The sequence below is a fragment of the Ambystoma mexicanum genome, chromosome 2q (genome assembly GCF_040938575.1).
Source record: "Ambystoma mexicanum isolate Mex_15411 chromosome 2q, UKY_AmexF1_1, whole genome shotgun sequence".
In the NCBI taxonomy this organism is placed as follows: domain Eukaryota; kingdom Metazoa; phylum Chordata; class Amphibia; order Caudata; family Ambystomatidae; genus Ambystoma; species Ambystoma mexicanum.
In genome coordinates, this window is record NC_090924.1 from 1,170,474,530 (window position 1) to 1,170,500,121 (window position 25,592).

The 25,592-nt window shown below is 47.8% G+C and overlaps 1 protein-coding gene across 1 annotated transcript in view; it reads left to right on the top strand.

The window, feature by feature from the left end:
• LOC138570024 (serum paraoxonase/arylesterase 2-like) overlaps window positions 1-24,018 on the top strand; it is a 771,286-nt gene extending 747,268 nt beyond the window's left edge. Inside the window, exon 9 of the mRNA XM_069648557.1 lies at window positions 22,577-24,018. Within this exon, the coding sequence (XP_069504658.1) occupies window positions 22,577-22,738 (162 nt within the window). The 3' untranslated portion in view covers window positions 22,739-24,018. The remainder of the gene's footprint in view (window positions 1-22,576) is intronic.
• The last annotated feature ends 1,574 nt before the right edge of the window (window positions 24,019-25,592 follow it).

Consider the following 25,592-nt stretch of genomic DNA (forward strand, 5'->3'; position numbering starts at 1 on the left):
GAATGGCCACTACAAGCAAACAGAGAGAATCCTTAACGTTGTTGATGTGTGATATCCCTGGGAGGTGGGCCAAAGAAAGGGTCATTCTTTGATCCATATTGACCACCTGGACAGCTCACGCATCACATTCATATGTTCGCATTTATTTTGAATAACAGCGCTAAAGAAACCCATGGAGTCCATGTTGTCTTTAACATGCCATGTTCTAGTTTTAAGTCAGATGCAGGATCCGAGGACAGTTTGCAGTAAATTACTCCACCAGCAAAGAAACCTGCTGCATCTGTTGTTACGCATTTTACACAAGATTTGCAAACCAGAGTAAAACAGAACCACGTATGCCTCCATATTCATTTCCCTGAGCAAGGCCAGGCTCACACAAGTACACAGAGGGGCTCCTAAAAGAGTCTGGATGCTTCAAAAATGTCATGTGACGTACCCTGTAGAAAAAGTACTCTGACAAATAATATGACAGCTGCCCAACTGAAAAATCTCCTGACTGAAAAAGTACACTTCAAAAAAACAGTTCTCACTTCAGGTTTCTAACATTACACAGCAAAAGAATATTGCAGACGTGGGACGGAATCAGTGCTGCTTTCTGCAGGACACTTGCTACCTTTTCACCCAGGTCCTGCCTCACTTTGTAAATTACGTAAATAAGAGGTCTGAAGGCTCTCAACAAAATACGCAAGGACAAGCTGACAAATGCGCATTGGTCTGATGTAGGGGCTGTGCAGTGTAGAAACAATTAAAATAATTAGCTGTTCCAAAACTCTAAGCTTTCAAGCGGCTACAATGCCCAAAGGGGTACACAAGCTCTGAGCGTTGACAGGTCTGCATTGTTGTCTGCATTTTTACTGACAGCATTAAACAGCACCATGCAATGCATTTAAACGGGAATCCACAATAGTGAATGGCAGGAGCAGAGCAAGGTTAACAGCCGGACAGCACTTGACACATACATGTAATTATTCTGACGAACCTGGGAGGGAGACTGTCAGAGAAACCGGGAGACGTAATATTCCTCATAGGAATGCATTGGGGTTGGACTTATTTTAGGCGAGAGACGTGAAAAAAAGCAATATCTTGCACTGAAAAGTCAGGCGTCTCGCGCCTAAATCGGGAGGGTTGGCATGTATGCATGACATTAAGTAGACTAAATTAATTAAGGCAATCACTAGAAAATCACAGGAATCAAACGAAAACCGTATTACACTAAAGCACACCAACAGCACTTAATCCGTCTGAAAAACGAGGACCCGAAGCTCCTCTTCACGTGACGCCACCCACAAGCGTCCTCATCACGTGTAATGTTCTAGAGAATAATTCCTACAAGCAAGCTCAGAGTTCCCAGAAGGAAACAGCAGTGCTATCCCCATATGTAGACGATGATACATCAAGCAACCATCTTACAGCCTTCCTGCCTTAAATTATTATTTGTGTTATGAAGTGAGGCGCGCATGCACTGTAATAATAAAGGGAGCACGTGCCGTCAGTTGCGGCCAGGACTCCGTAGCATGCAGACCTGTCTCTGTGTGCTCTTACAAGGTACGGGGGGGGCATAGCTATGGAGGGTACCAGGCCTCATTATACTATTCAACACTGGGGACAAGGACACGTCTGAGTGGGGAGGGCATTTTGGGATCGAGCGATCGATTCCGTAGCCTGATTCTCGGCGCTCACTAGTCGTGTCACCTGCGCGGTGCACGTGCGGCTGCCATTTTGTGGACTACTACGGTTGCGGCCATTCACGGGGTGCTTGTGTGCCGTACTGACAATTTTTGGAACTCTCACAGCTATTTTCTACTAATTGCTGTGTCTATATTCATAATTATGGACATCGGTGAACAATTGTGAAGATTTGGTCTACTTGTGCAGCTATCTTCAGGAACATCCTGCTCTGGGGTGGACGTTTTGGATGTTTGTGAATTTTTGGAACACTCACAGCTTTCATCTGCTACTGGCTGCGTTTCCATGGACGTTTACTCCATTTTGGTCGATTTTGGAGCGCTGGGCCAGTGGAGGCACCCATTTTTCAAGGACATTCTGCTTTTGCTGTCTTCCTGGTGTTTCTCTGGGCTCAAACTGCGTTCCCATCCTTGCCCACCTCCGCTGAAGAGCTGCATGAGTACCTGTGTGGGTTCACTGGCCTCAGCTGGGGTCAATTATTCTGGCGCCATCGCCCTGGGACATCTTGTTGAAGGTTACACAGCCTCGCACTGGACCTGTGCGGACAACTACAGTGCTGTTGCTGACTTGTGGCCTCTGTCAAGTGGGAGGTGCCAAGGGGTGGTGGCACCACCTGTTCTTGGGGCACTGCCCCCTGTCAGACCAGTGCCTCGACAACATGGCACGCTGGCATCCCATGCCAGAATTTGACATGTCTGGACCTCCTTTGAAGCTTGGCCCCAAGTGGCTGCTGTGGGTTAAGAAGTTTGAGATGTGCTTTAGGGCCACTGGTGAGACAGAGGATGATGTGAAGGTAGCTACCCTACTGTATGCTGCTGGTTCAGAAGTCCATAGGATATACAAATCACTGTACCCTCTGGTGGCCACGCCAAAGATGTCCTCAAGGAATACTTTCTTCCCTCGGCCAACCGGGACTTTGACAGCTTTGTGATGTGTGGGGAGAAGCAGCAGGAGGAGGAGTCTCTGGACAGTTTTGGCGGGAGGCTGAGACACCTGGAAAGCATGTGCCAGTGGGAGAATGAGGAAGGCATGGTGAGAAATCAACTCATTCAAGGTTGCAGTTCAGGCAAACTGCGTCTCCAAGTGCTGCGGGAGCCAGGGCTCACTCTGACGAAGATTCTGGACATGGGGAGAGCATATGAGCTGGCGGACAGTCGTGCCTCAAGAATGGACGCCGCAGTTAAAACTAGTAGAAGTGAGGAGGCGTACGGCATTGGGCGCAATGCAAAATCTGCGCCGCAGCAGCCAAGATGGACTCAAAAGAAATTCGAGCCACTGCAGAAGGGTGAGGTCCCCCCAACAATGTCAGAAGTGTGGGTATGACCTCAGCCCTGCAAAGACAAGGGTGTGTGGAAGAGGTAGCACTGCTAGCCATTTTGCCAGGATGTGCTGGGCGGCAAACCCTGTGGATGTCTCAAGGGGCCAAAGCAGGGCGAACAGCGGGGGCCCAGGCAAACAGAAGAGCGTGGCTGCTGTTGAGCAAGACCTCAAAGAGCTGCACATTGCGGAGGAGGAAGAAGAAGAAGAAGTATTCTTCATCTCAAATATTGATGCCGTCGCGAAGAAGCACCGACAGCCCATGTGTGAGGTTGACATTAGTGAGACTCTGACCCCTGTCCTCATTGATACACGTGCGTCTGTATGTGTGATGGCCTTGCGACACTACGAGGCACTGCCAGGACCGCCGGCGTTGGCTGAGTCCAAAGCCAAGATATACTCATTTGGAGGAAACCATCCACTCCCTCTCTGAGGGGTTTTCACAACATCAGTGAGGCATGCCAACCAATCCATCAAGCCCAAGTACTTTGTGACCGATGTAAGCCCGGACTCGCTGCTGAGTTACGCAGCGTCTGAAGCTCTGAATATAGTGTACTTCGCGCTATGTGTGTACCAGTCAGACATCCATGGCCTCATTGAGCGGTTTGTGCACCAGGACCCCCAACCGGTCCATAGAGTTGGCGTTTGCCCAATAGCACTTTAAAATGTTATAGCAGCACCTGTGAGATTGATGGGAATGCAGATTAATACTCAAACATCAAATCAATAATGACAACTCAACGGTTTGGCGAAGGGAGTCCGTTTAATGACAAGTACAAAAAACGGGGAGTTTCATGGATATCAGCAGATGCGTGATCTTCCCTCTCGCTTCACAACTCCAAGGAACTTCATAAAAAACACATTAATAATACTAAAAACTCGCCATCACCGACGTTTAATGCTTAAAAGTTGGCAAGCAATTCTATTGGTTCTAGGAAGGTAACTTTAATATAGGTACTATATCTGTATATGGTAACGGAGTAAGGGGATTGGGTAAACACTTTCAGGTGGGGCTTCTACTCCCTTCCTTCAAAAATGGCTACTGTAGACATCACTAAAAGTACGATGTCCCATTGGTTCTACCAACTATAGGACCCTAGATTACTTGGTCCATTATGATTGGGTTGGCACCAACACCACTCATACTTTTCCACTTTGCCTTGCAGCATTCAGAATGGTCGGCCAGGTACAGGGCGCCCACCAGGTCCCCCGGCCTTCCTCCAGTTATTGTTTGACTATTTTAGCTGATACGACCTTGGCTTTTTGGCACAATTTGCCAGTGCTGAGTTTCTTTTCTGCTTTTTATTCTTGACTTGTTAAATATGAAGCTCTCCTTGTGTGGCCTTTAGTAACCTTTGGTTAATTCTGCTTCTTGTGAATAGTGGAAGTATACTTATATAATGTGCTTCTTTTGAGGTAGTTATGTATAGGTGGCGCTTGCCGCAATCTATCTTGCCACTAAGCATAGCAAGCCGCACGATTTTCTTAGCTTTCTTGCGGTTCCAAGCATACCTACATGCTTAAACTGGTCGAATATCTTCATTATGCTCTTGGCATAAGCTTCTTACATTTGACATTGTCCCTTCACTTTAGGTTCACGATGTCCCTTGTCCATGGCGTTTTGTCTCTTTACATCATCATATCTTCTGTATGTGAGTCAGTCCAGGTTCTTGTGACGTCACCATTAATTTTCTGTTAAGACCTTTTTGGCTTCTTCAGGGACTGTACTCAGACGATATTCATTTCGTTTAATTTGTTGATATGGTTTTCTCAATGGGTACCTTACTGTCCATGTTTTTGTTGGTGTTGGTACTTCAATAGGTGCAGTTCTTCTGCGAGGTACTGGACAAAGCGCCACTGCAGCTCTCTTCTGGTTTATTTGCTCATCATACGTCACATACTTTGGCATGAACGTTCCTGGTACTTCAAAAAGACGGTTGGAGTGTGGGCCGTACTTGGGACCTCCTCTACAGGTTTGCGGGATGTTTTGAGGGTGTAGGCAAGCTCAAAGGAGACCCGATACTCCTGCACATTGATGAATCCGTGAGGACGACAGCGCTCCCTTTCATCTGAGGGCATAGGCGGAACAAGAGCTTCAGAATCTCATTGACCTAGACATTGAGAGGGTGGAGGGCCCTACCCTGTGGGTGTCTCCCATTGTTGTGGCAGTGAAGCCCAAGCAGCCTGGGGCTGTGCGCATCTGCGTGGGCATGAGGTTGCCCAACATGGCCATCAAAAGGGAGCGACACCTGACACCAACGTTAGACGATGAGGTGGGGGAGCTGCAGGGGGCCAAGGTGTTCTCAAAGCTAGACCTGCGTTCAGGTTACCACCAGCTTGAACTACATCCAGACACCCGGTATATTACCACCTTTACTACTCACAACGGTCTGTATCAATACACGAGGCTGAGTTTTGGAATATCCTCAGCCGCAGAAGTATTCCAAAATATGATATGGGGTGCTTTGGCCGGACTGGCCGGGGTGATCAATCTGAGTGATAACATTTTGGTATACGCCTCCACGGAAAGAGAACATTTGGCCAGGCTGGAGAAGGCACTGGACAGGATTCGAGACCTCAGCCTAACCTAACCTTACATCTTGAGAAATGAGAATTCTTGAAAAGTAGTATTGAATTCTTTGGGTTTATTTTTCACGCTAGAGGGATACCACCAGAGCCCCAAAAGGTTAAGGATATTCAAGAGGCCAGAGAACCAGACAATCCTTCCAAGGTGTGCAGTTTTCTTGGGACGGTTAACTACTGCGGGAGAACCTGGCCTCCCTCTCGGAACCTCTGTGTGCCTTTACCAAAAAGGACGCTGCCTGGACATGGTCAGCGCTGGAGCAGAAGGCGTTCGGCACCATCACGGCAGCGCTTACCTGGGAGGAGACAATGGCGTTCTTTGACCCTAAGAAAGAATCAGAACTGGTCTTGGATACCAGCCCGTTGGGACTGGGGGCGGTACTTCTTCATCTGGACCCTCAAGGGCAGATGCGGCCCATAGCCTATACCAGCAAGGCTCTCACTGATACTGAGCTACGGTATTCCCAGATAGAGAGGGAAGCACTGGCCATTGTGTGGGGCTGCAAACACTTTAGGCTATACATACTGGGAAAGTCTGTGCCGGTTGTCACAGACCCCAAGCCCCTGATTCCTATCATGACAGGGGCATCATCCAAAAAACCCTGAGGATCGAGAGGTGAATGCTGAGCCTCATGGAGTATGGGGTGAAGCTGCAGTACAGGCCTGGCACGAACAACCCAGCAGAGTATCTGTCCCGCCATCCCAGGGCCGGTAATGTACATACAGGTTCGGCAGGTGGTCGAGGCAGCCATGCCCATCGCACTGACACTGGAGGAAATGGCGGAAGCCTCACGAGCAGATGAGTGTTTCCAGATGGCTCAGTCTGCCATGGGCCGTGGGGACTGGAAGAGGCTCCTCGCGGACCTGTCCAGAAGAGGAACAGAGGTGCACCGTGACTTGCAGGCGCTGTGGCGAGTGCGTCATGAACTATCGGCATCCATAGAGGGGCTCCTGCTGAGTGGAAGGCAGATTGTGGTGCCGCGGGTTTTGGTGGACCGAGTAGTGGAGCTCGCTCATAGCGGCCACCAGGGGACTGCCAAGACCAAAGCATACCTGAGAGCCAAAGTATGGTTCCCGGACCTAGAAAGAAGGGTGGATGAGCACGTACAACAGTGTGTCTGGTGTCAAGCAGCTGTGCCAGTGTCTCGGGAACCCTGCATCGAGTCAATGGACAGGAGCGACCAGCCCTTGGGGACAGTGCACACAGACTTTGTATCCACCGGGTGGGTCTGCACTTCCTGGTTGTCATGGATCAGTGGTCCCGCTACCCGGAGGTGGAACTGGTCGAGTCCACATCCAGCGATCACACCATCCAGGTGCTGGAGAAAATCTTCGCCACCCACGGGTTTCTGCGAGAACTATGTTCGGATAATGGTTCCCCGTTTCAGGGATGCTGGAAGGTCACCCCTGGGTGGCCGTGAGCTAATGGGGAGGTGGAACGTTTTATACGGACCCTTAACAAGGTATTTCGGATTACCCATGGTCAAAGAGGGGAACTGTAGAGAAATCTATGCCAGTTCCTCTGAGTGTACCGAGCCACACCCCACCAATCCACTTGGGTGGCTCCAGCCGAAGTCTTGGTCAGCCGATGCCCACAGGGCCTACTGGCAGAGCTGGGAGGTCGGACCCCCGCGGTCATCGATAACCAGAGGACCCTGGAGGCCATGAGGGAGCGTAATGAACGTGAGAACATCCAGAGGAATCTCAAGCCGTTAAACATTGAAGTAGGGGACGCTGTCCTCGTTTGCACACGGAATCCCAAGGGAAAGCTGTCCCTCAACTACGAGCTCAAGCCCATGGCGGTGACTCACGTCAAGGGCTCCCTGGTGACGGCATCAAATCAAAGAGGGACTGTCACAAAGTTCACGTGCTTCGTCAAGAAGGTGGACCTCCGAGACATCCCCAACGAACATCCGGGCTCTGGGGAGCCCACTCACGCCTCCAGCGCGGCGCCTGGGTTTGACGATGACCCCGGGGACCCAGTGCCATTGGAGCCTCCTCGGGAGGCACACCGAGAGGAGGGGCGATATCCCCACAGGGAAAGACGACGATGCCCGGCCCGTTTCCAGGACTGTATTCTGGAGACTGCAACCTAAGGGGCCAGAAGGGACGGTAAGGGCATGAGCCGGGCACCACCAAGTTGTTTGTGTAATGGTTATCACTGTGTAGCCCATTGACATTTCGTTGGTTATCCCACTGTTTGAGTTTATTTGTTTGTTATGAACAAGGAGGGATGGTACGAAGTGAAGTGCGCATGCGCGGCCCGGAACAAGGCCGCACATGCTCTGTAATAATAAAGGGACCCGTGCCGTCAGTTTCGGCCGGGACTCCGTAGCATGCAAACCTGTCTCTGTGTGTTCTTACAAGGTATGGGGGGTGAGGGGACCATAGCTACAGAGGGTACCAGGCCTCATTATACTATTCAACAATTTGGAAAGTTTTTAGTGTTTATAGAATTTGATAAATATATCCTTTTCATTAAAATGTGTAGAATGGATTCCTTTTTTACAACGAAATCAAAATGATGCTAAAAACGGTGCAGTTTTATAAATTACTTTTATCAAAAAGTAACATTCTAAGTTTGGATGTGATGTACTAACATCACATTGTAAACAACTACAGTTCAAGATGGTGGCTCTGTAAATGGCTGACAAATTCAGCACGGTAAAGAGTACAAAAAGGGGTGTGGTTTGAGGGAAGATGGGTGGGAATGGGATGAAAATCATATAGATTTGCCTTAGAGATTGGCGTTAAAGGTGTGGGCTTTTATGTTAAAGCTCTTATTTTAATGACAATAGTTTCGACTTAAAGGTATTGCTTTCAGCACCACCTGAATAGCCCAAACTAAAAACGAATAACATAAACAAGTTCCATTTTGACTGGTTAATAGTTTAAATCATAATTTCAAACAAATAAGTACTGTTTTTAGTAGTTGAAAACGTGTGCCTGTCATGGTAGTATTATGCCTTACAACAGTACAATAGAAGAGGAACCAAAGGACATGCATGGCCACGCTTATAGAGTCTAAAGAGGATGAGGCAGGAGAAGTTGTGGGAAAGGAATATAGAGAGAAGGATGTGGGAAACAAACCAAAAAAAAATCAGAACAAAATAACTGAAGGAAATACATAGGGAAAAGATGGTATGATATGATATGATAGTTTATTTATATAGCACCTATACATAATGTGTTTCAAAGCACTTAACGACAAGGGAGGGAACAAGGGAAAATACAATGACGTTCTTACAGGCCATGAACAACAAGAATTTGAAATTAACTATCGTACTCGGCCTGACGACATTTCAGATAGTGCAAGAGCTAAAACACAGATAGGAAGGAAATGGGAAACGGACAGGCGACTACCGTTCTAGGCCTGACAACATTTCTGGTAGAGCCGGAGATTAACAAGAGGTGAGGGATGGGGGAGGAAAAAGTAGGGAGAGGAACAACACAAGCGACTAGTGTACTAAGCCTGACAAAATTTCAGATAGTGCTGGCGGGGGACAAGTAAAGGGAGGGGTGCAAGAGACAAACATTTGTTGCTATCATACTATGTCCAGGGACAATTCTGATATAGTAAGTGCATAGAAAATGTAAAGGAGGGCAGGAAGAGAGAGGGAGAAGGGAGAGGAGGAGAAAACAGAGAATAAAACATTAAGAAAAAAATGATTATATGGCCACGGTAGTGGCCATGTAGTTATGGTTAAGATGGTGTTTCCATAGGAAGAGCTCTTTTTGGGTGGCTTATAACTTCGCTCCCCCTGGACGAATCCTCACCAAACTTTGCATTCAGAGTGGGCCATATACATTTTATATACAAGTTATAGGGGGGGGTCCCGGGGGCGTGGCCTGACGCGCATGGAGTGAGGACGGCGCTTCCTTGAGCTCCGGCTGGGCCGCGCAGTCGGATCCTTCTTCGGGCATTACGAGCGCAGCTGTGCCGTCTACTCACCGGTACAGCTGCTCATAAGGCGATCGCCCGTGTGTGGCACCTCTTCCCGAAAAAAATCGGAGCCTGGGCACCCGTGGAATCGACCCAGCCCGGCTCCCCCCTACCTCCCGAGGGAAGTCTCCAAGATGGCGGCCGCATTACGTCGTTGACTCCGGGGCTCCGGAGCACCCGCGGAGATCGGGACGCCCGCCAGGCTGATCACTCGCTTCTTCGGATAACAGCTGCCATCCAGGGGCCCGAGCCACCCCTCGAACCGAGGCCCCACAGACCTCTACCAAGATCGGACGGCGGCTCCACTTCGCGCCCAGAACCGGCGCCCCCGCGGATCATACACTGCCGGCCCCGCGGACTCTGAGCCCCGGCCTGTGGGGCGCCTGACACACTCGCCGCCAACCGGGAGCCCTGGCCGCACACTCGGGCGGACTTCCACACCGGGGCCGCGTCTGGCCTCCAACTGGGATTGGCACAAGGACGCCTCACCTGGGGCGTGGGCCGCACTTGCAGCCCCCCCGCCCCATCTAAAGGCCGACCCCACCATCTTCCTGCGAGCCTCAGACCATCAGTCCACCGGCCAGACGACGGGGGCCTTCTCACCTCCCCCAACTGGCACCCTCCTGCCCCGCAGCAACCAGCTTTGACCGGCTCCCGCCGCCATTCCAACTACATCACGCCGTTGACTCCGGGGCGCCGGAGAGCCCGCGGAGACTGGGTCACCTGCCGGGTTGATCACTCGTTCCATCTGCGGACCGCTGTCACCCAGGGGCCCGTGCCACACCTCGGAACGAGGCCCCACAGACTTCAACCGGGATCAAGGGACAGCATTGCGGGGGCCCTCCGCCTCCCGCCCAGAATCAGCGCCCCCTCGGATCAGACATTGCTGGCTCACTTGGGTGGACTTCCACACCGCGGCCGCGTTTGGCGGCCTCCAACTGAGACTAACACAAGGACGCCGCACCTGGGGCGCATACCATACTCACTACGGGAGCCCCCCGCCCCATCTAAAGGCCAACCCCGACATCTCTCGCGGGCCTCAGACCGGCAGTCCACCAGCCAGACGACGGGAGCCTTCCCACCTCCCCCAACCAGCACCCCCCTGCCCCGCAGCAACCAGCTTTGACCGGCTCCCGCCACCACTTCATCCTCGGGCCGCAACGACTTGCACGCCCCTACCACGGGGCAGCTGCACACCTGTCACAGGGAGTGCACTAGGATTGGCGACACGACGCACCTAACGGACACGCAGTGGTGGGCTGCCTGAAGTCGCATGCTTACCCACTCTGCGGGAAGACATTGAACCCCTTGCCTCACTCATCGAAGCCAAGAAACTCCACTATGGCGGCCGCAAGAAATAAGGCCAGAAATGCCACCATGGACCCTTTCGTTACATCTAAGTCTCAGCCAGCCTCCCAGACCACCCCGACAGGCCCAGCACCGCGAGCCAGCTCGGAGGACGACACCATGCACAATCAGGTACTGGATGCGATCGCCGCCCTAAGATCATCCATAGAATCGAAGATAGGCGAAGTCAAAGCTGACATCCAACTGATAAGACAGGATGCCCGCAACCTGACGGAACGTGTCACCGCTATTGAATCTTCCCAGAAGGACAGGTCCGACGACACGGCGGTCCTAAAGTCGGAGGTTGCAACTCTCAAAAACAAGGTGTCCCTTCTGGAGGCGAGGTCCGAAGAGGCGGAGGGCCGCGCCAGGCGCAACAACATCAGGATACTGGGGGTGCCGGAGGGGACAGAGGCTATGGACCCGACAGCCTTTGTGGAATCCTTAATCCAACAGGAGATCGGGGTGGCAAATCTCTCCCAGGGTTTCGCCATAGAGAGGGCTCACCGATCCCTCCAAAAGAAACCCCCCCCAGGCTCCTACCCTCGCCCCATCATTGCGAAGGTACTCAACTTCCGGGACCGGGAGGTAATCCTGAAATTCTCGCGAGAAGGCGGAGAAATACAACGGGGCAACTCTAAAATCACTATATATCCCGACTACACCCAGTCGGTTCAGAGAGCCAGGAACTCGTTCGTACCAATCAAGGCTAGACTGAGGAAACTGAATCTGAAATATATGTTGCTTTACCCCTCCAGACTGAAAGTGCTTTTTAAGGGAAGGGCAGTGTTCCTGGAAACTCCAGCGGCAGCCACTATGTGGATGGAACATAACGGCCTGGCCGAGGTCCCTGTGGATGCTTCTCTCGGACAACATAATGAAGATAGCCAGGGATGACGCAGATGCCCCCCCAACACACCAGAAATGGTAAAAGAGTCCCGACCCACCTGAAGCAAAACTACAAAAAGAGTTCGCTAAACGAGTGCGCGGCCCGCCGGACTCCCCATGCGCGTACATGGACCCCGTTCCCGCGAGAGCCCAGTGCAGGCCAGTTGCCAGCACATACTTACTCGCGCTAGACACCCGGATGGGGACAGACAGTGCGAGAGCACCCGAGCACTGCACCGTTGTGACAGGAGCTGGGTGCACCAGTTACAGTTGTGTTTTTCAAGTTGTTGTTGTTCTAACTCTCCCGCCTCCGAGAACTCTTACCGGCTCCAGAACGAACTCAAAATTAAGCATTGAAACGGATCGCCCCTCACGGTTTGGACAGGTCATGGCCCGAGACAACATACGATCAACCCTTGGAAAAGTGGGGGTATCTCTGCTGACATCCGAAGTCGACGCACAATGGCATCAAAACCTAAGGTGATCACGTGGAACGTCAGGGGAATGGGGTCCTACCTTCGTAGAAACCGGATACACTCCTATCTGAAGAGGAAGAAGATATCCTTCGCTCTAGTACAGGAAACGCACCTCTCCACAGACTCCGCGGACAAACTATTGAAATACTGGGGTGGCCAGGGGCATGGCTCATCCTACTCGAGATATGCACGGGGAGTGTACACATGGGTAAGCCCAGGCACCCCTTTCCAACAACTGGGCGTAGATAGAGACAACGAAGGAAGATACCTGATAATGTGGAGCATGCTGGAGAACACTCGGCTATGCATAGTGAACTCATATTTCCCCCAACACGGCATTCCCTCTCACCTCGGGAAGCTGTGCGCCAGAATCATGCTCCATAGGGACCACACTCTAATATGGGGAGGGGATTTCAACTGTGTCATGGACGCTGAAATGGACAGGTCTATCACACCACGCGCACCCAACAATCTTTCCTCCGAAGCCCTTCGCAGAGCAATGGAGGAGTTACACATGACCGACATTTCACGGGACTTGCACCCAGTTGATAGATCCTACTCGTTCTATTCGGCCCCCCACAACCTCCACACCAGGATAGACTATCTCTTCATAAACCACGAGCTGACTTCACAAGCTGAATCTGCGTCCTACCTGGGCAGATCGATATCGGATCACTCTCCGCTAGTACTGCAACTCTGTCTGAGAGGCCCTAGACCTCCTATCCCGATGTGGCGCATGCCAACAGAGGCCTTGACCGATCCCGCATTCAAGGAAACCCTAGCTGAGAAGCTTGAGGAATATATAGACCTCAACAAGGGCTCAGTCGGCAAATGGAGTACACTTTGGGAAGCAATGAAGGTGGTGACGAGGGGAGAGGTAATTGCCGAAGCAGGCGGGATTAGGAGGCAATTGAGACAAGTACTAGAGTCCGAGGAGGAGGAGATCAAGCACCTTGAGAGTACACTCCCCCCAACGATAGAGACGGAAGCCAGGCTGAAGGAGGCTAGAGAAGACTGCAAAACCGCATGGGAGAGACTCTCGAAGTTCGACTATTCCACTCGGTCTGCGAAGGCACACAGCGAAGCGGACAAACCAGGTAGGATACTTGCCTGGTTATGCAGTAAAGAACACCCAAGGTCGGCACTAAATTTGATTAAGGACAGCGGGGGTACATCCCACAGGACACAGCAAGCTATAAATGACACCTTCTCTGACTACTATGCCGAACTATACGCCCATACCAATCGCATACCCAAGGCTGACATCAAAGACACCTTGGAGGAAGTCGGTCTACCCAGACTGAATCAGGAGCAGAGAGACATGCTGGGGGAGCCCATCACGCCCAAGGACATTTCCGAGGCGATCAGATCCCTTTCCACGAACAAAACCCCCGGAACAGATGGCCTTACACCGGAGTTCTACAAGGCATACGAGGAGCTCCTATCCCCCATACTACAAGAAGTCTACGCGGAGGCATTCAAAACTGGAGGGTTACCTAGTAGCATGAGGGAGACCCTTATAGTCCCACTGCTTAAGCCTGGCAAACCACCTGAAAACTGTGACTCATACCGCCCAATAGCGCTCCTGAACTACGACAGCAAAATACTAACACCTATTCTGGCAAAGAGGCTCTCGAAAGTAATAGGAACCCTGGTACACGAAGACCAAACTGGCTTCGTTCCGGGACGCAACACCACGGCCAACCTGCGTAGACTTCAGCATGTGATAGCACACACGGCCGAATCCACCGAAGACCTGGCTGTGTTGTCGCTGGATGCCATCAAGGCTTTCGACTCGATCTTCTGGGAGTGGCTGATTGAGACCCTGAGGGAATTTGGGCTTGGCGATCAATTTGTTCGCTGGGTCGAGGTGCTTTACAACAACCCAGTTGCGAGAGTGAAGACTGGTAGCATGATATCGAAGGCGTGGCCCATCCAGAGGGGAACCAGGCAGGGATGTCCCCTCTCCCCAATGCTATACATTCTGGGCCTTGAACCGGTGGCGATCTATTTCAGGAATCAGCTCTTTGATGCCGGCATCAGCTTGGGCGGAACAGACAATATCATCTCCCTGTATGCCGACGACATTCTCCTATACCTACGAGACCCCCAGATAAACACCCCTATAGCCCTGGATATCCTAGACAACTTCGCGAAATACTCTGGGATAAAATTTAGCCGCCAGAAATCATGCTCCTTCCCCTTGGCTGGACTCAGAGGCAAGAGCGCTGACGAACTCCCTACGCTTGGGATTCAATGGCAGGTGGAGGCGTTCCGCTACCTGGGCCTCACCATTAAGCACACGCCGGCCTCTACTCATGACTGCAACACGGAGGTGGCCATGTCCGGAGTACGCAGATCTATCAAATTCTGGTCGAAACTGCCGCTCTCAATGATGGGTAGAGTGGCAATATCCAAAATGATAATACTGCCCAGATTTCTTTACTACTTCACAAACATAACATACTACATTCCACCACCCTTCTTCAGGAAGCTAGAATCCCTATTAAGAGACTTTCTTTGGGGCCGAGCCAGACACAAGCTTGCACTGAACATCCTTACGCTCCCCTACGCTGAGGGCGGCGTTCAGCTTCCCGACTTTCAGAGGTATTATCTGGCGGCACAACTGACCCATATCGCAAAATGGCTATGTGACGACCCCTCGGCAGAGACGAATCTCCTGCACCAACTAACATCCCCCATGCACCCCAAGGAGCTAATATGGAACAAGCAAGTGGGGCCTCGTGACCCACCTATGATAGCACAGCTGGGGCGACAGGTGTGGACAAAAGTCACCGCTATGCTGGGGCTACGGCACCCGTACGCACCAGAGATTCCCATCCTGGCAGACGTGTGCAAAACCAACAGCGACTTATCGGCGATGAGGAGATGGGAGCACCACGGCCTTTACTCATGGGGAGACATGTTCAGCGATGGGCTGTTTAGAGACTTTGAATCACTGCAACAGACAGATGGACTCCCCCCAGGACAATTCCTATGGTACCAGAAGGTGAGACAGGTTGCCAAAGAGAAATGGACTGAATGGCCTGAGGAGCCGGACACACGCCCCCTTGTGCGGGAATTGTATGGTGTCGGCGACGGCTGGAAACCGACGTCAAGATTGTACATCCAGATAAACGACAGGACCAACCCAAGAAGCGCACGCCTGAAAGAGAAATGGGAGTCTGACCTAGGGACCGAAATCACGGAAGGAGAATGGTCGAGGGCCCTATCATACCCGAAGGAGATATCCCGGAATGCGAGGTTCAGGTTGATTCAGCTCAATATCCTCTACAGGACCTACATGACTCCGCATAGGATAGCCACATTCTCCGACAAGGTGGCTCCGACCTGCCCATGGTGCACTGCCGACCACGCCGACATGATTCACATGTTCTGGACCTGCCCTAAAACACAGAAACTCTGGTCCGCCGCCGAACAGACCTGTAGGAGAGCTGGGTTGGAGACATACGAATGGACACCCAAGGAATGCCTCCTGGGTACCTACCCCAGGTTGAGTAAAATCAAACACCTGGTGAAGTTTATGGACATTGCATGCGCACTCACGAAAAGAACAATTGCCATGGCTTGGAAATCCCCGACTGGCCCCAGACACGAACCCTGGACTAAGGAGATGCTAAGATGGATGGCAGCCGAAACCAGGGCGTGGGAGGAAGGGATAAACCGAGGCGGAGAGGATCCAAGCACCGCGCTGGAGGCCTGGAAATCCCTCCTGAGAGACTTGATTTCCTCAACGAGCCTCAAGCCCCCTTGAATCTGCCCCCCCTGGACCATCGAGTAAGTTCGACCGAGATACTGGAACATCAAACCCACACTCCCCTCCACAATACGCTCTAGTTTGATTGGCCAGCCCTCACCGACATGAGACGAGGGTCCGACAACAAAGCGATGAGCCCAACATCCCGGAGGACATGCGAACAGTTAGTGTTACTTTTGTTATTTGTTAAGATAAGTTGCCCACCCTTACCAAGCTCAAACTGCATATATGTTACACTTTGGGTGACTCACCCTCACCATGTTCTTGACGCTTCACTGTACATGCATACATAAATGCTAATAAAAACATTTAAAAATAAAATAGGGGGGGTCCCAAAACCTTTTTTTTTCCCATAGACTGAATGGGAAAAAACTTTGCGCATGGCTACAGCCTGAACCGCTGGACGGATTTACACCGAATTCGCCGCAGGAGCGGCGGCCTGGTCCCGAAAGCGTGCTTTTGCAAATTTGGTGTAAATCCGTCCAGTAGTTTTTTTAAAAATTACCAAAATGTAAGGCAAAAAAATTAGTGATATCTGTGTTCGCTTCGTGGACGGACTTCCCTGTTCGCTCCGCGGACAGCACCCCGATTGGCCCATGGCCATGCGTCATGTCCGCGGACATGTGACTTGTTCGCTGATTGGACGGTGAGGGGCGTGGAGCACGTCAGATTTTCTGTGGCGCCCGCCATCTTGTATTCGCCGTCGACCACGTACAGCGCAGTGAAATAAGGATACAAAATGGTATTTAGTGACCTACCTGTGTTAGTGTGTAAGAGTGTTTGGGGAGGGTGGGGGGGAGTATGAGATAGGTTCAATGTTTTGTTTTTTTATGTGCTAGACATTTTTGTTGCGTTCGATTTGTCCGCGGAGAACACGGCTGTTCTGACATTTTGTAAATAAACTAAATGGTGGGGTGTTTAGAGGACGGAGTATGTGTCATTTTTGTTCGCAAGGAAGGTAAAAATGAGCTATGAGCACTCGCGGTGTACTTAATTGTTCGTAAATACACAAACTGGGGGTGTCCTCAGGACGCTGTCCGTATTGTAATCTGTCTAGTTGAATGTGTTCTAAGAACACTCGCGGTGTCCCGAAATGGTTGCAATTACACAAAATGGGGTTGTTCTGAGAACATTGTTTGTATTGTTCGTTGTCAGGGTGAAAGTGTTTTAAGACCACTCCTTTTGTCCTCTAATAGTACAATTTCCTATGGGCATCAACTGACTTTTTGTCCACTAAAGAAACGATAAATCCGGCTGGTGTGCGCCGACATTATGTGATAATCCTATGACTGGCGCTATTGACCTGGCTGACTTGCTTTTGCGACACTAAATCATATCTCCCGCCCCTAAGCCTGATATTAACAAAGCATTCATATTCCCTGCCTCTCTCCGTGACGTTACAGGGTGCGTCATCAAACGCGCCCAGTCCTCTCCAGTCCTAAGTGACTTTACACAGAACCCGGAAGACAACACATATTATGTCACAACACAGCGCGCCACAATTCGGAATATGAAACAGAGATTTAAAAGCAAACAGCAAGATTGTAAATTTTGTAAAGTACATTTATTTGACATCAAATGTTTAGAGAATATTCAGCAATTTGCATTTGTCTTTGTTGTCGATCCGCAAAAGTTCATGTTGAGGCACGCGATGTTCCTTTGCGGTACAGAGGGTGTTAGATCAGCTTACAACTCAGTGCGCCACAATTCGGAATATGAAAGTGTGGTTTAAAAGTAAACAGCAGGATTGTACATTTGGTAAAGTACATTTATTTCACATGAAATGTTTAGTGAATATTGAGCGATTTGCTATTGTCTCTGCTGTCGATCAGCAAAAGTTTATTTGGAGCCACGCGTTGTTCCTTTGCGGTAGATAGGCTGTTGGTTTATGATAAAAACAGTAAATGGTCGCTCTGATAATCGGAAGGTTGCTCCAAAAACGAGCCATTAGACCACCCTATTGGTTGGTATGTTGTTTGTAGCTGCTAGTACTGCGTAAGGGCATATTGGTCCTTGGCGATTGTCCCATAAAATGGTGAGGGTCATGAAGTTGCATATTTGGACCTGCACCTGGCAGTTGAAGACCCCATCCGCTGGAGTCTGTAAATCATGACATAGGCAAAATGGGGCCACATACCTGTTTTAAAAAACATAAATTAGTCTCACCAGCCGATCTTCATTAAAAATCATCATTTTATTTATTAGGGCGTGAAACTATTTGCTATCGAAGATAGTGCAATGGAATATGTTAATAATAAAATAATAATATTTTCCCATTCATATAGCGCTAAGAACCGTGAGGTATCTAAGCGGTGCTTATTATTAACCACGGTGTGTGGTGCTCATTTATCGACCACAGAAGGATGAAAGGCTGAGTTTGGCCTTGCCGGGATTCAAACTTGCGTTAGCAAGCTGTGCACGGATGTCAAAGCGAGCGTTGTACTCGCTGTGCCACTTGACAGGCTACAGTGAAGTGGCACAGCGAGTAGAGCGCTTGACCGCCTATAGACCGGTTAAATTATTTATATTAACCCAACCTGTATCGTCTGCCTTTTTCAGAGCCCTCTAAACAACAGGAGATCAATTCGGCGGTGATAGTGCGCGGTAGAAAACATTATGCGACTTTCAACAAACAAGTTCAACTTGAGCGGTCTTTAATGCTACGCTATTGTAATTATATTTGGTATAAAATAATCTAAAGGGTTACTTACAGTACAATTGCAATTTCCATTGTCTACGAGTGGTGCAGTCCCAAAACACGACTCCGCGTGTGCCAACGATCTTTCACATAGTGATATAATATATAAAAGTGGTTTTGTTTCATAAATTTCATCCTTATCTTCTCTTACGTTTTAGCAACACTCCTTCAAGAGAAGTCTTTCATCACAATCTCTGTCTGTTAAGGTCAAAACACAATACAACCTTATAGTCCGCTTCGTGAGCCTCTCCGGGGCCCGAGAAAAAAATGGAAGCAGCTGACCTTCACTGTGAACGAGCATAAATTCTTACTTTGCAACATTCTGTGTAAAGCCATCTGTGAGAAGTTGGTTTTTGCACGCCATGTTTGTATATTGTTTGCGTGATATTAAAAAAAGTTTGTTTAAGGGACGTTATGGTTCTAAGTACAGCCGAAAGACCCCTGAAAATCGCAAGTTATGGTAAGCTATGAAAAATAACTCGCGCCACCACAGTGCACTGCTAAGACTAACACCCAGGACATCAAAGATGACATCGCAAATGTCATTGATGAAATCACTGATGACATCACATGTGTATGTACTTTTCATGGAATTTGTGTACTAGGGATTTTTATTATAATGTTGCGAAAAAAGTGTCAAGGATATTGCAATAAATATCATACCGTTATTAGTGCTTTGAACGATGCATTCATATAAATAGCATTGTATTATGGGATTCTATCTAGTATACTGAGCTACTAATGGAGAAACATAGCATTGTGTGCAGAGTACAAGATGAAAGTATAATATTTGTAATGTTAATATGTTGAATAATGAAATGATAATTGTCCTGAAATGTTCAAAAATTCACAAAATGGGGGTGTTCTGAGGACGTTATTCGCATTGTGTGATTGCTTAGCTGTATGCAATGAGGGAATGGCACAGAGAGTAAAGTGGACGCCGTCCACGGACACTGCGGCTGTTCGTGGACAGGCCGTGCTACATCCGGGTTTTTCCAGGAAATCCAACATGGAAAGAAGACTGTACGGATCAGCCAATCAGATGTCGAGGTTGTGGATTTGTGTTGAAAGAGACTGTGTGTGGTGAAGATGGCAGAAGTGGAGAAAGTCAGGGTGTTGGTGCTCGGAGATTTGTTTGTGCATGGTTTACAGCAGTACGCTGAATGCAGGCATGTTGCACAGAACTTTGATGTGAAAGGAGTGGAGGTGGTGTGGAGCACTGTGCCTGATTGAAATGTACAGGGAATTGCACAAGTTTGTGAGGATATGGCCACGATGAACAGTCCGCATGTGGCAGTTTTGCACTATTGTGCTTTCCATTTGGGCAACGTCAGTGCCCCTACTTTGTTGGCTGATTTGGAACGCTTGGTTCAAGCTGTAATGAAGATCCTTCCAAATGCCGAAGTAATTTTTTCTGGATTACTACCTAGGGCAATATGGGACAATAGTTCAGTTTTTTGTCCTCAGCAAAACATTGCTAGGTGTGTCATCAACCGAGGCATGTGTGCCTTCATGCTTAGAGCTGGTATGTTCTTCTGTAACAATGAGAATATTGATGCCAGTAATGCTGTTAATTTTAAAGAAGATGGCATTTCTTTATCTTTTACGGGAAATGCCTTTCTATTTTGGAATGTAAGGGTTGCTTTGGAGAAGGTTATGTAAAGATTTTAGGAGTAAAGTAAGAAAAAAAAACAAGAAAAAAAATACAAAATAACAGGTGTCTGTCAAGCATCTGTAAAAAAAAAAAACGGCTCTTTTCAGAACCAACTTCAAAGGGGAAATGGGGCACACTATTTAAATTTACATTCACCACGCTCAGATTTTCAATGTGTCCGCGGACATGGCGGTAGTCCGCGGACATGAAAATCACTATGAGGGGGTTAGTATGTTCTATGTTACATGTATATGAAGTCAGGGATATTATCGTTAAGTTGTGCTACTAAAAACCTATGAAATTCAGTGAAAAAACTTTGTTAAAGGGACGTTATGGTTAAGGTGCGCTACCAAAAACCTATGAAATTCAGTGAAAAAACGTTGTTAAAGGGACGTTATGGTTCAAAGTAAAACCGAAAAACCCCTGAAATTCGGCAGTTATGGTAAGATAAGCAACCATAACTCGCACCGCCACCGTGCACTGCTAACACTAACACCCAGGACATCAAAGATGACATCACAAATGTCATTGATGACATCACTGATGACATCACGTGGCTGGCTCTCCCTTTTTTTACTTTCCTGACATATCTAGGCCACATGATTTTCTTCAGTGACAGTCAGGAACTAAAAATTGTAAATTACTATATTCGTAGACTTATCCTTCAAGTATGTTCTTAGAATAATTCCCTTATGGTCCAGTCATATAATATGAAACATATACATAGGAGAAGTCACAACCTTGAAAGATAGCAATCCTTTTTGTGCATTAAAATTATCAGTAGATTTATCAGAACTTTCTGATACTTTTGATGTTTTTTTATTACTGTACTTTCCCTGTATATGCTCATATTTTTATATGTGGTACTCACACTATTTTCCTTAGGGTCCAGACACATCATGTCATATATATAGATAGGGTAAGTAACAGCTTTGAAACAGAGCAATCATTTCTCTCCATAAAGGTAATCAGTTAGGTTATGAACACTTTCTGCTACTATTGCTGTTTCTTTTTCCTACTTCAATTCCCTTGAATATATTCATATTTGTATGTGGTGTTGTCTCTTTGTGATTTGTGTATAATAATGCAATTATGTAGTAAGTGGGTTTTATTACCTACTTATCACAAGTTTCACTGTACGCAAAACTCTAATATGAAAACAGTTATCATTTCAATATTCAACATGGCAAGCTTATGAATATTGCACCTCCATCATGTATGCTGCACACAATGCCTATGTTTCTACATGAGTACCTTAGTATACTGGATTGAAGTTAATAATAGAATGCTGTTTATATCAATGTGTAGCTTAATGCACTGATTAGCACTTGATATTTATTCCAATAATCTTTGACACTTTTTTTTATTAACATTACACTAAGAATCCCTTGTACAGACTTTTCATGAAAGGTAAATGCACATGTGATGTCATCAGTGATGTCATCAATGACATTTGTGATGTCATCTTTGATGTCCTGGGTGTTAGTGTTAGCAGTGCATGGTGGCGGCGCGAGTTATGGTTGCTTATCTTACCATAACTGCCGAATTTCAGGGGTTTTTCGGTTTTACTTTGAACCATAATGTCCCTTTAACAAAGTTTTTTCACTGAATTTCATAGGTTTTTGGTAGCGCAACTTAACCATAACGTCCCTTTAACAAAGTTTTTTTTACTGAATATGTAATATAAATATATAAAATGCAGGTGCCAAACTTGAAGCTGTATTTCTGTGAGGTTCCAATACATCTGAACTTCAAAACTGCAATGTTCAGCCGGTGGGTCTTCATCACTGTTCTCATTTGAGGCTGTTCCTGGTGTGGTGCAATGTGGGTAGAGAGTGTTTCCAAAAAACCTAAAACTAAATGCTTTCTTGAAACTATAAATACAAAACAACATCACTAGTTTCAGTAAGAGTTATTCACAGAAGCAGTTTTGTGAACAATAGGGTTAGATAAGATTGCATAGATCAACAGCCATCGAGAGTGGTCTGGCTGCTTGGTCTTCCTGGAATCACACAGTTTGTTGCCAAAGGACAAATAGTAAGCTACACAATCTATCAGTTTCCCACTACGCCTATTCCAACCATGAATTCAGCTAAACTCTTGATTGTTTTGGTAGAATGTCATCCAAGCAGACGTACACTTGATTACTTGTAGAATACTGGGCATTGTTTATGTTTATATATAATAATTTATTTTCTCTTCTTAGGTCATTCGTGTGCAGAACATTCTTTCTGAAAATCCTATTGTAACTCGGGTATACAGCAACAATGGTTCTGTGCTGCAAGGATCTTCAGTTGCCTGTGTCCATGATGGAAGACTTATTGTGGGCACAGTGCTCCACAAAGCCCTCTACTGTGACCTGGACTAGACCAGTGCTGTGAGTCAGCCTCGTCCTCTGCTTTCACTTGAGGTGCATCATTAATGTGACCTGAGCTGGGCTAATTTTGTGTTCTGGACTGCACAACTGCTGGGGCCTGCAAGATACCTCTCCTGACTCCTGCACTACATCGCTATTTTTACATGAATTTTTGATCTAGAGATCTATTGTGACCTGATTAAGACAGATGGTGTGACCTGAGTGGGACCTCATTTGCTAGCAGAATTAGTCCTTTGCTGCCAGCTCAATGAGTTCCATGCTATGACCAGCTTTAGACCTCTGCTGCATTCTGAAATAGACCTATGTTGCTACCCGGGTAAGACCTCTGCCATGATCTTGGTTAGATGCTGTGACCAAGACAAATCCTCTGCTACAACATGATCTAGACGTATGATCTTATGTGGGCTTGACCTCTATCTACTATGCACATCTGTTTAGATCTGCTCTAGACAGATGCCTTTCTCTAGCCAAGCATTCTCCTTTTATCTAGATTAAACTTTTACTTTCATATTGACTAGACTTCTGCCTTCATCTGAGCTAGACCTTTGCCTTCATCTGAAATAGACCTCTGCTCTAGGCCTCTGCTTTCATCGAGACTAGACTTGTGCCTTCCTCTGCACTAGATATTTGCCTTCATCAGTACTACAGAGCTGCCATCACCTGGACTAGAGAGCTGCCTAATCAGGCCTAGATCTCTGATTTCATATGTACTACAACTCTACTTTGATCTTCTCTAGAACTATGTTGTGCCCTGCTCTAGACCTCTGCTTTGATGTGGACTAAACAGCTGTTTTCATCTTGACTATATTAGTACTTTGATCTGTACTTTGATGGGCTACACTTCTGCCTTGATATGGCTAGACAAGGGCTCTGCTTTACCCTAGACTGGAGCTCTGGTTTAATCTGGACTAGGTCTCTGCTTTCATCTGGACCAGACCTCTGATTTCATCTGGACTACACCTCTGCATTAACCTTGACTATACCTCTGCTTTCATCTGGACTACACATCTGCTTTCATCTACTCTACTTTTCTACTTTGATCTGCTCTAGATCACTGCTTTTCTCTGCACAAGTCATCTGCTTTGATCTCAACTAAACATGTGATATCAACTGGACTACACCTATGTCATAATTTGGAGTAGACCAACAACAAGGGCTCAATGACTTCTTCAGGCTGAGTTGTGTAGCACCTGTTCTGAAAAACTGTGGGCTGTTTGAAATGTGATTTTAGTGATTCAATAAAGTTATGAAGTTATGCCAATCAAATACAATTGTCAATTCATCTGGTGCATAAAAAAGTGGTTCTTAGCAGTTGGTTGGAAAATACATATGGTTAATGGGGGCGTTTGGGAGCAGAAAGGAAGAAGGTGACGTCTTCTCATACAAAGGTAAAGTGGAGAATCGTCTGTAAGTATAATTGCCCTTTTCATCATGTGCTATAGCTACACTATTGTGATATCGGTAAACATTCTAAAGTCCTGCAATCACATTGAGGCACAATGTTACATGCAAAGTCCAGTGGAAAGGCCACATTCTAATTATATACAGAGTTGCAGAACGATTTTTCATGCAATACCTGGTGACCTTCCTCAAATCCATGTTCTTATGTTTTGTGTGTTAGCCACACATTTATTTATTTATTTATTTATTTATTTATTTGCATTTATAAAGCGCACAGAACTGCCCTGGGGCATCGTGGCGCTGTTACAGCAGACTTAGTCATGAACACAAGCATAGGAATGTGTTTACAGATGTAACCGAGTTACATAGTACATTTCACATTGGTAATAAACATTGAGCTTAAAGGTTATGCTATGCTGTGGATACAATGCAAGCATGAGAGTGAATGTGGCAGACTTTAGCGGAATAGGAGGGTTTTGAGGTTTTTACGGAAGGTATGGTATGATTTTTCGTTCCTTAGTGAGGTAGGTAGGGAGTTCCAGTTTTTTGGTGCGAGGTGTTGGAAGCTGGTTCCTCCCGCCCTGGATCTTTGAAACGTGGGGACATCAATCATGTTGGTGCGGTGAGCTCTGGTGGGTCTGATGGAGGCTTTCGGTGTGATTCTTTCTGCGAGATAGGGTGGGGCATCCAGGGATAGGCATCTGTGTGTGATGGTCATGGCTTTGAACAGTATGCGTTCCTTCACAGGTAGCCAGTGGGCATCTCTCCTTGCTTGCGAGATGTGTTCTCTTTTTGGAATGGACAGTGCTGCCCGGAGCGCATTGTTTTGCGTGATTTGGAGTTTTTTTAGGTTGTGGGCGGAGGTGCCTAGGAACAGTGCATTGCAGTAGTCTAGTTTTGTACCTATAGTGGCTCTGGCGATGGACAGGCAGTTTTTGGCGGAGAGAAACGGCTTGACAGCATTTATCATCTTGGTGGTAAGTGCTGAGGAAGAGGCAATGGCGTTGACTTGGCGAGACATAGATAGTGAGGCATCTAGGTGAACGCCTAAGGTTTTAACAGACTTGGAGACTGAGATGGTGGAGTTGTCAATGTTGAAGGATTTGTATTGGGGGGGGAGTTTGTTGAGAATTTCATTGGTCCCTACTATGAGGATTTCGGTTTTGTCCCCGTTTAGGCAGAGGCCGTTGGCCGCCATCCAGGTTTGGATGGCTGTGTAGATTTTGGTTAATGCAGTAGCATCTTCTTCGTAGGTCCCAGTTAGAGGGAGTAGTACCTGCGTATCGTCTGCGTAGTTGGTGTACGCTATGTTACGACAGTCGAGGTCCTTGAAGAGAGGAAGGGTGAATATATTGTAGAGAGTGGGGGCGGTGCAGGAGCCTTGTGGGACGCCGCAGTGGATGGTGGTAGGGGTTGCCGAGGCAGTGTCTGAGAAGACTTTCAT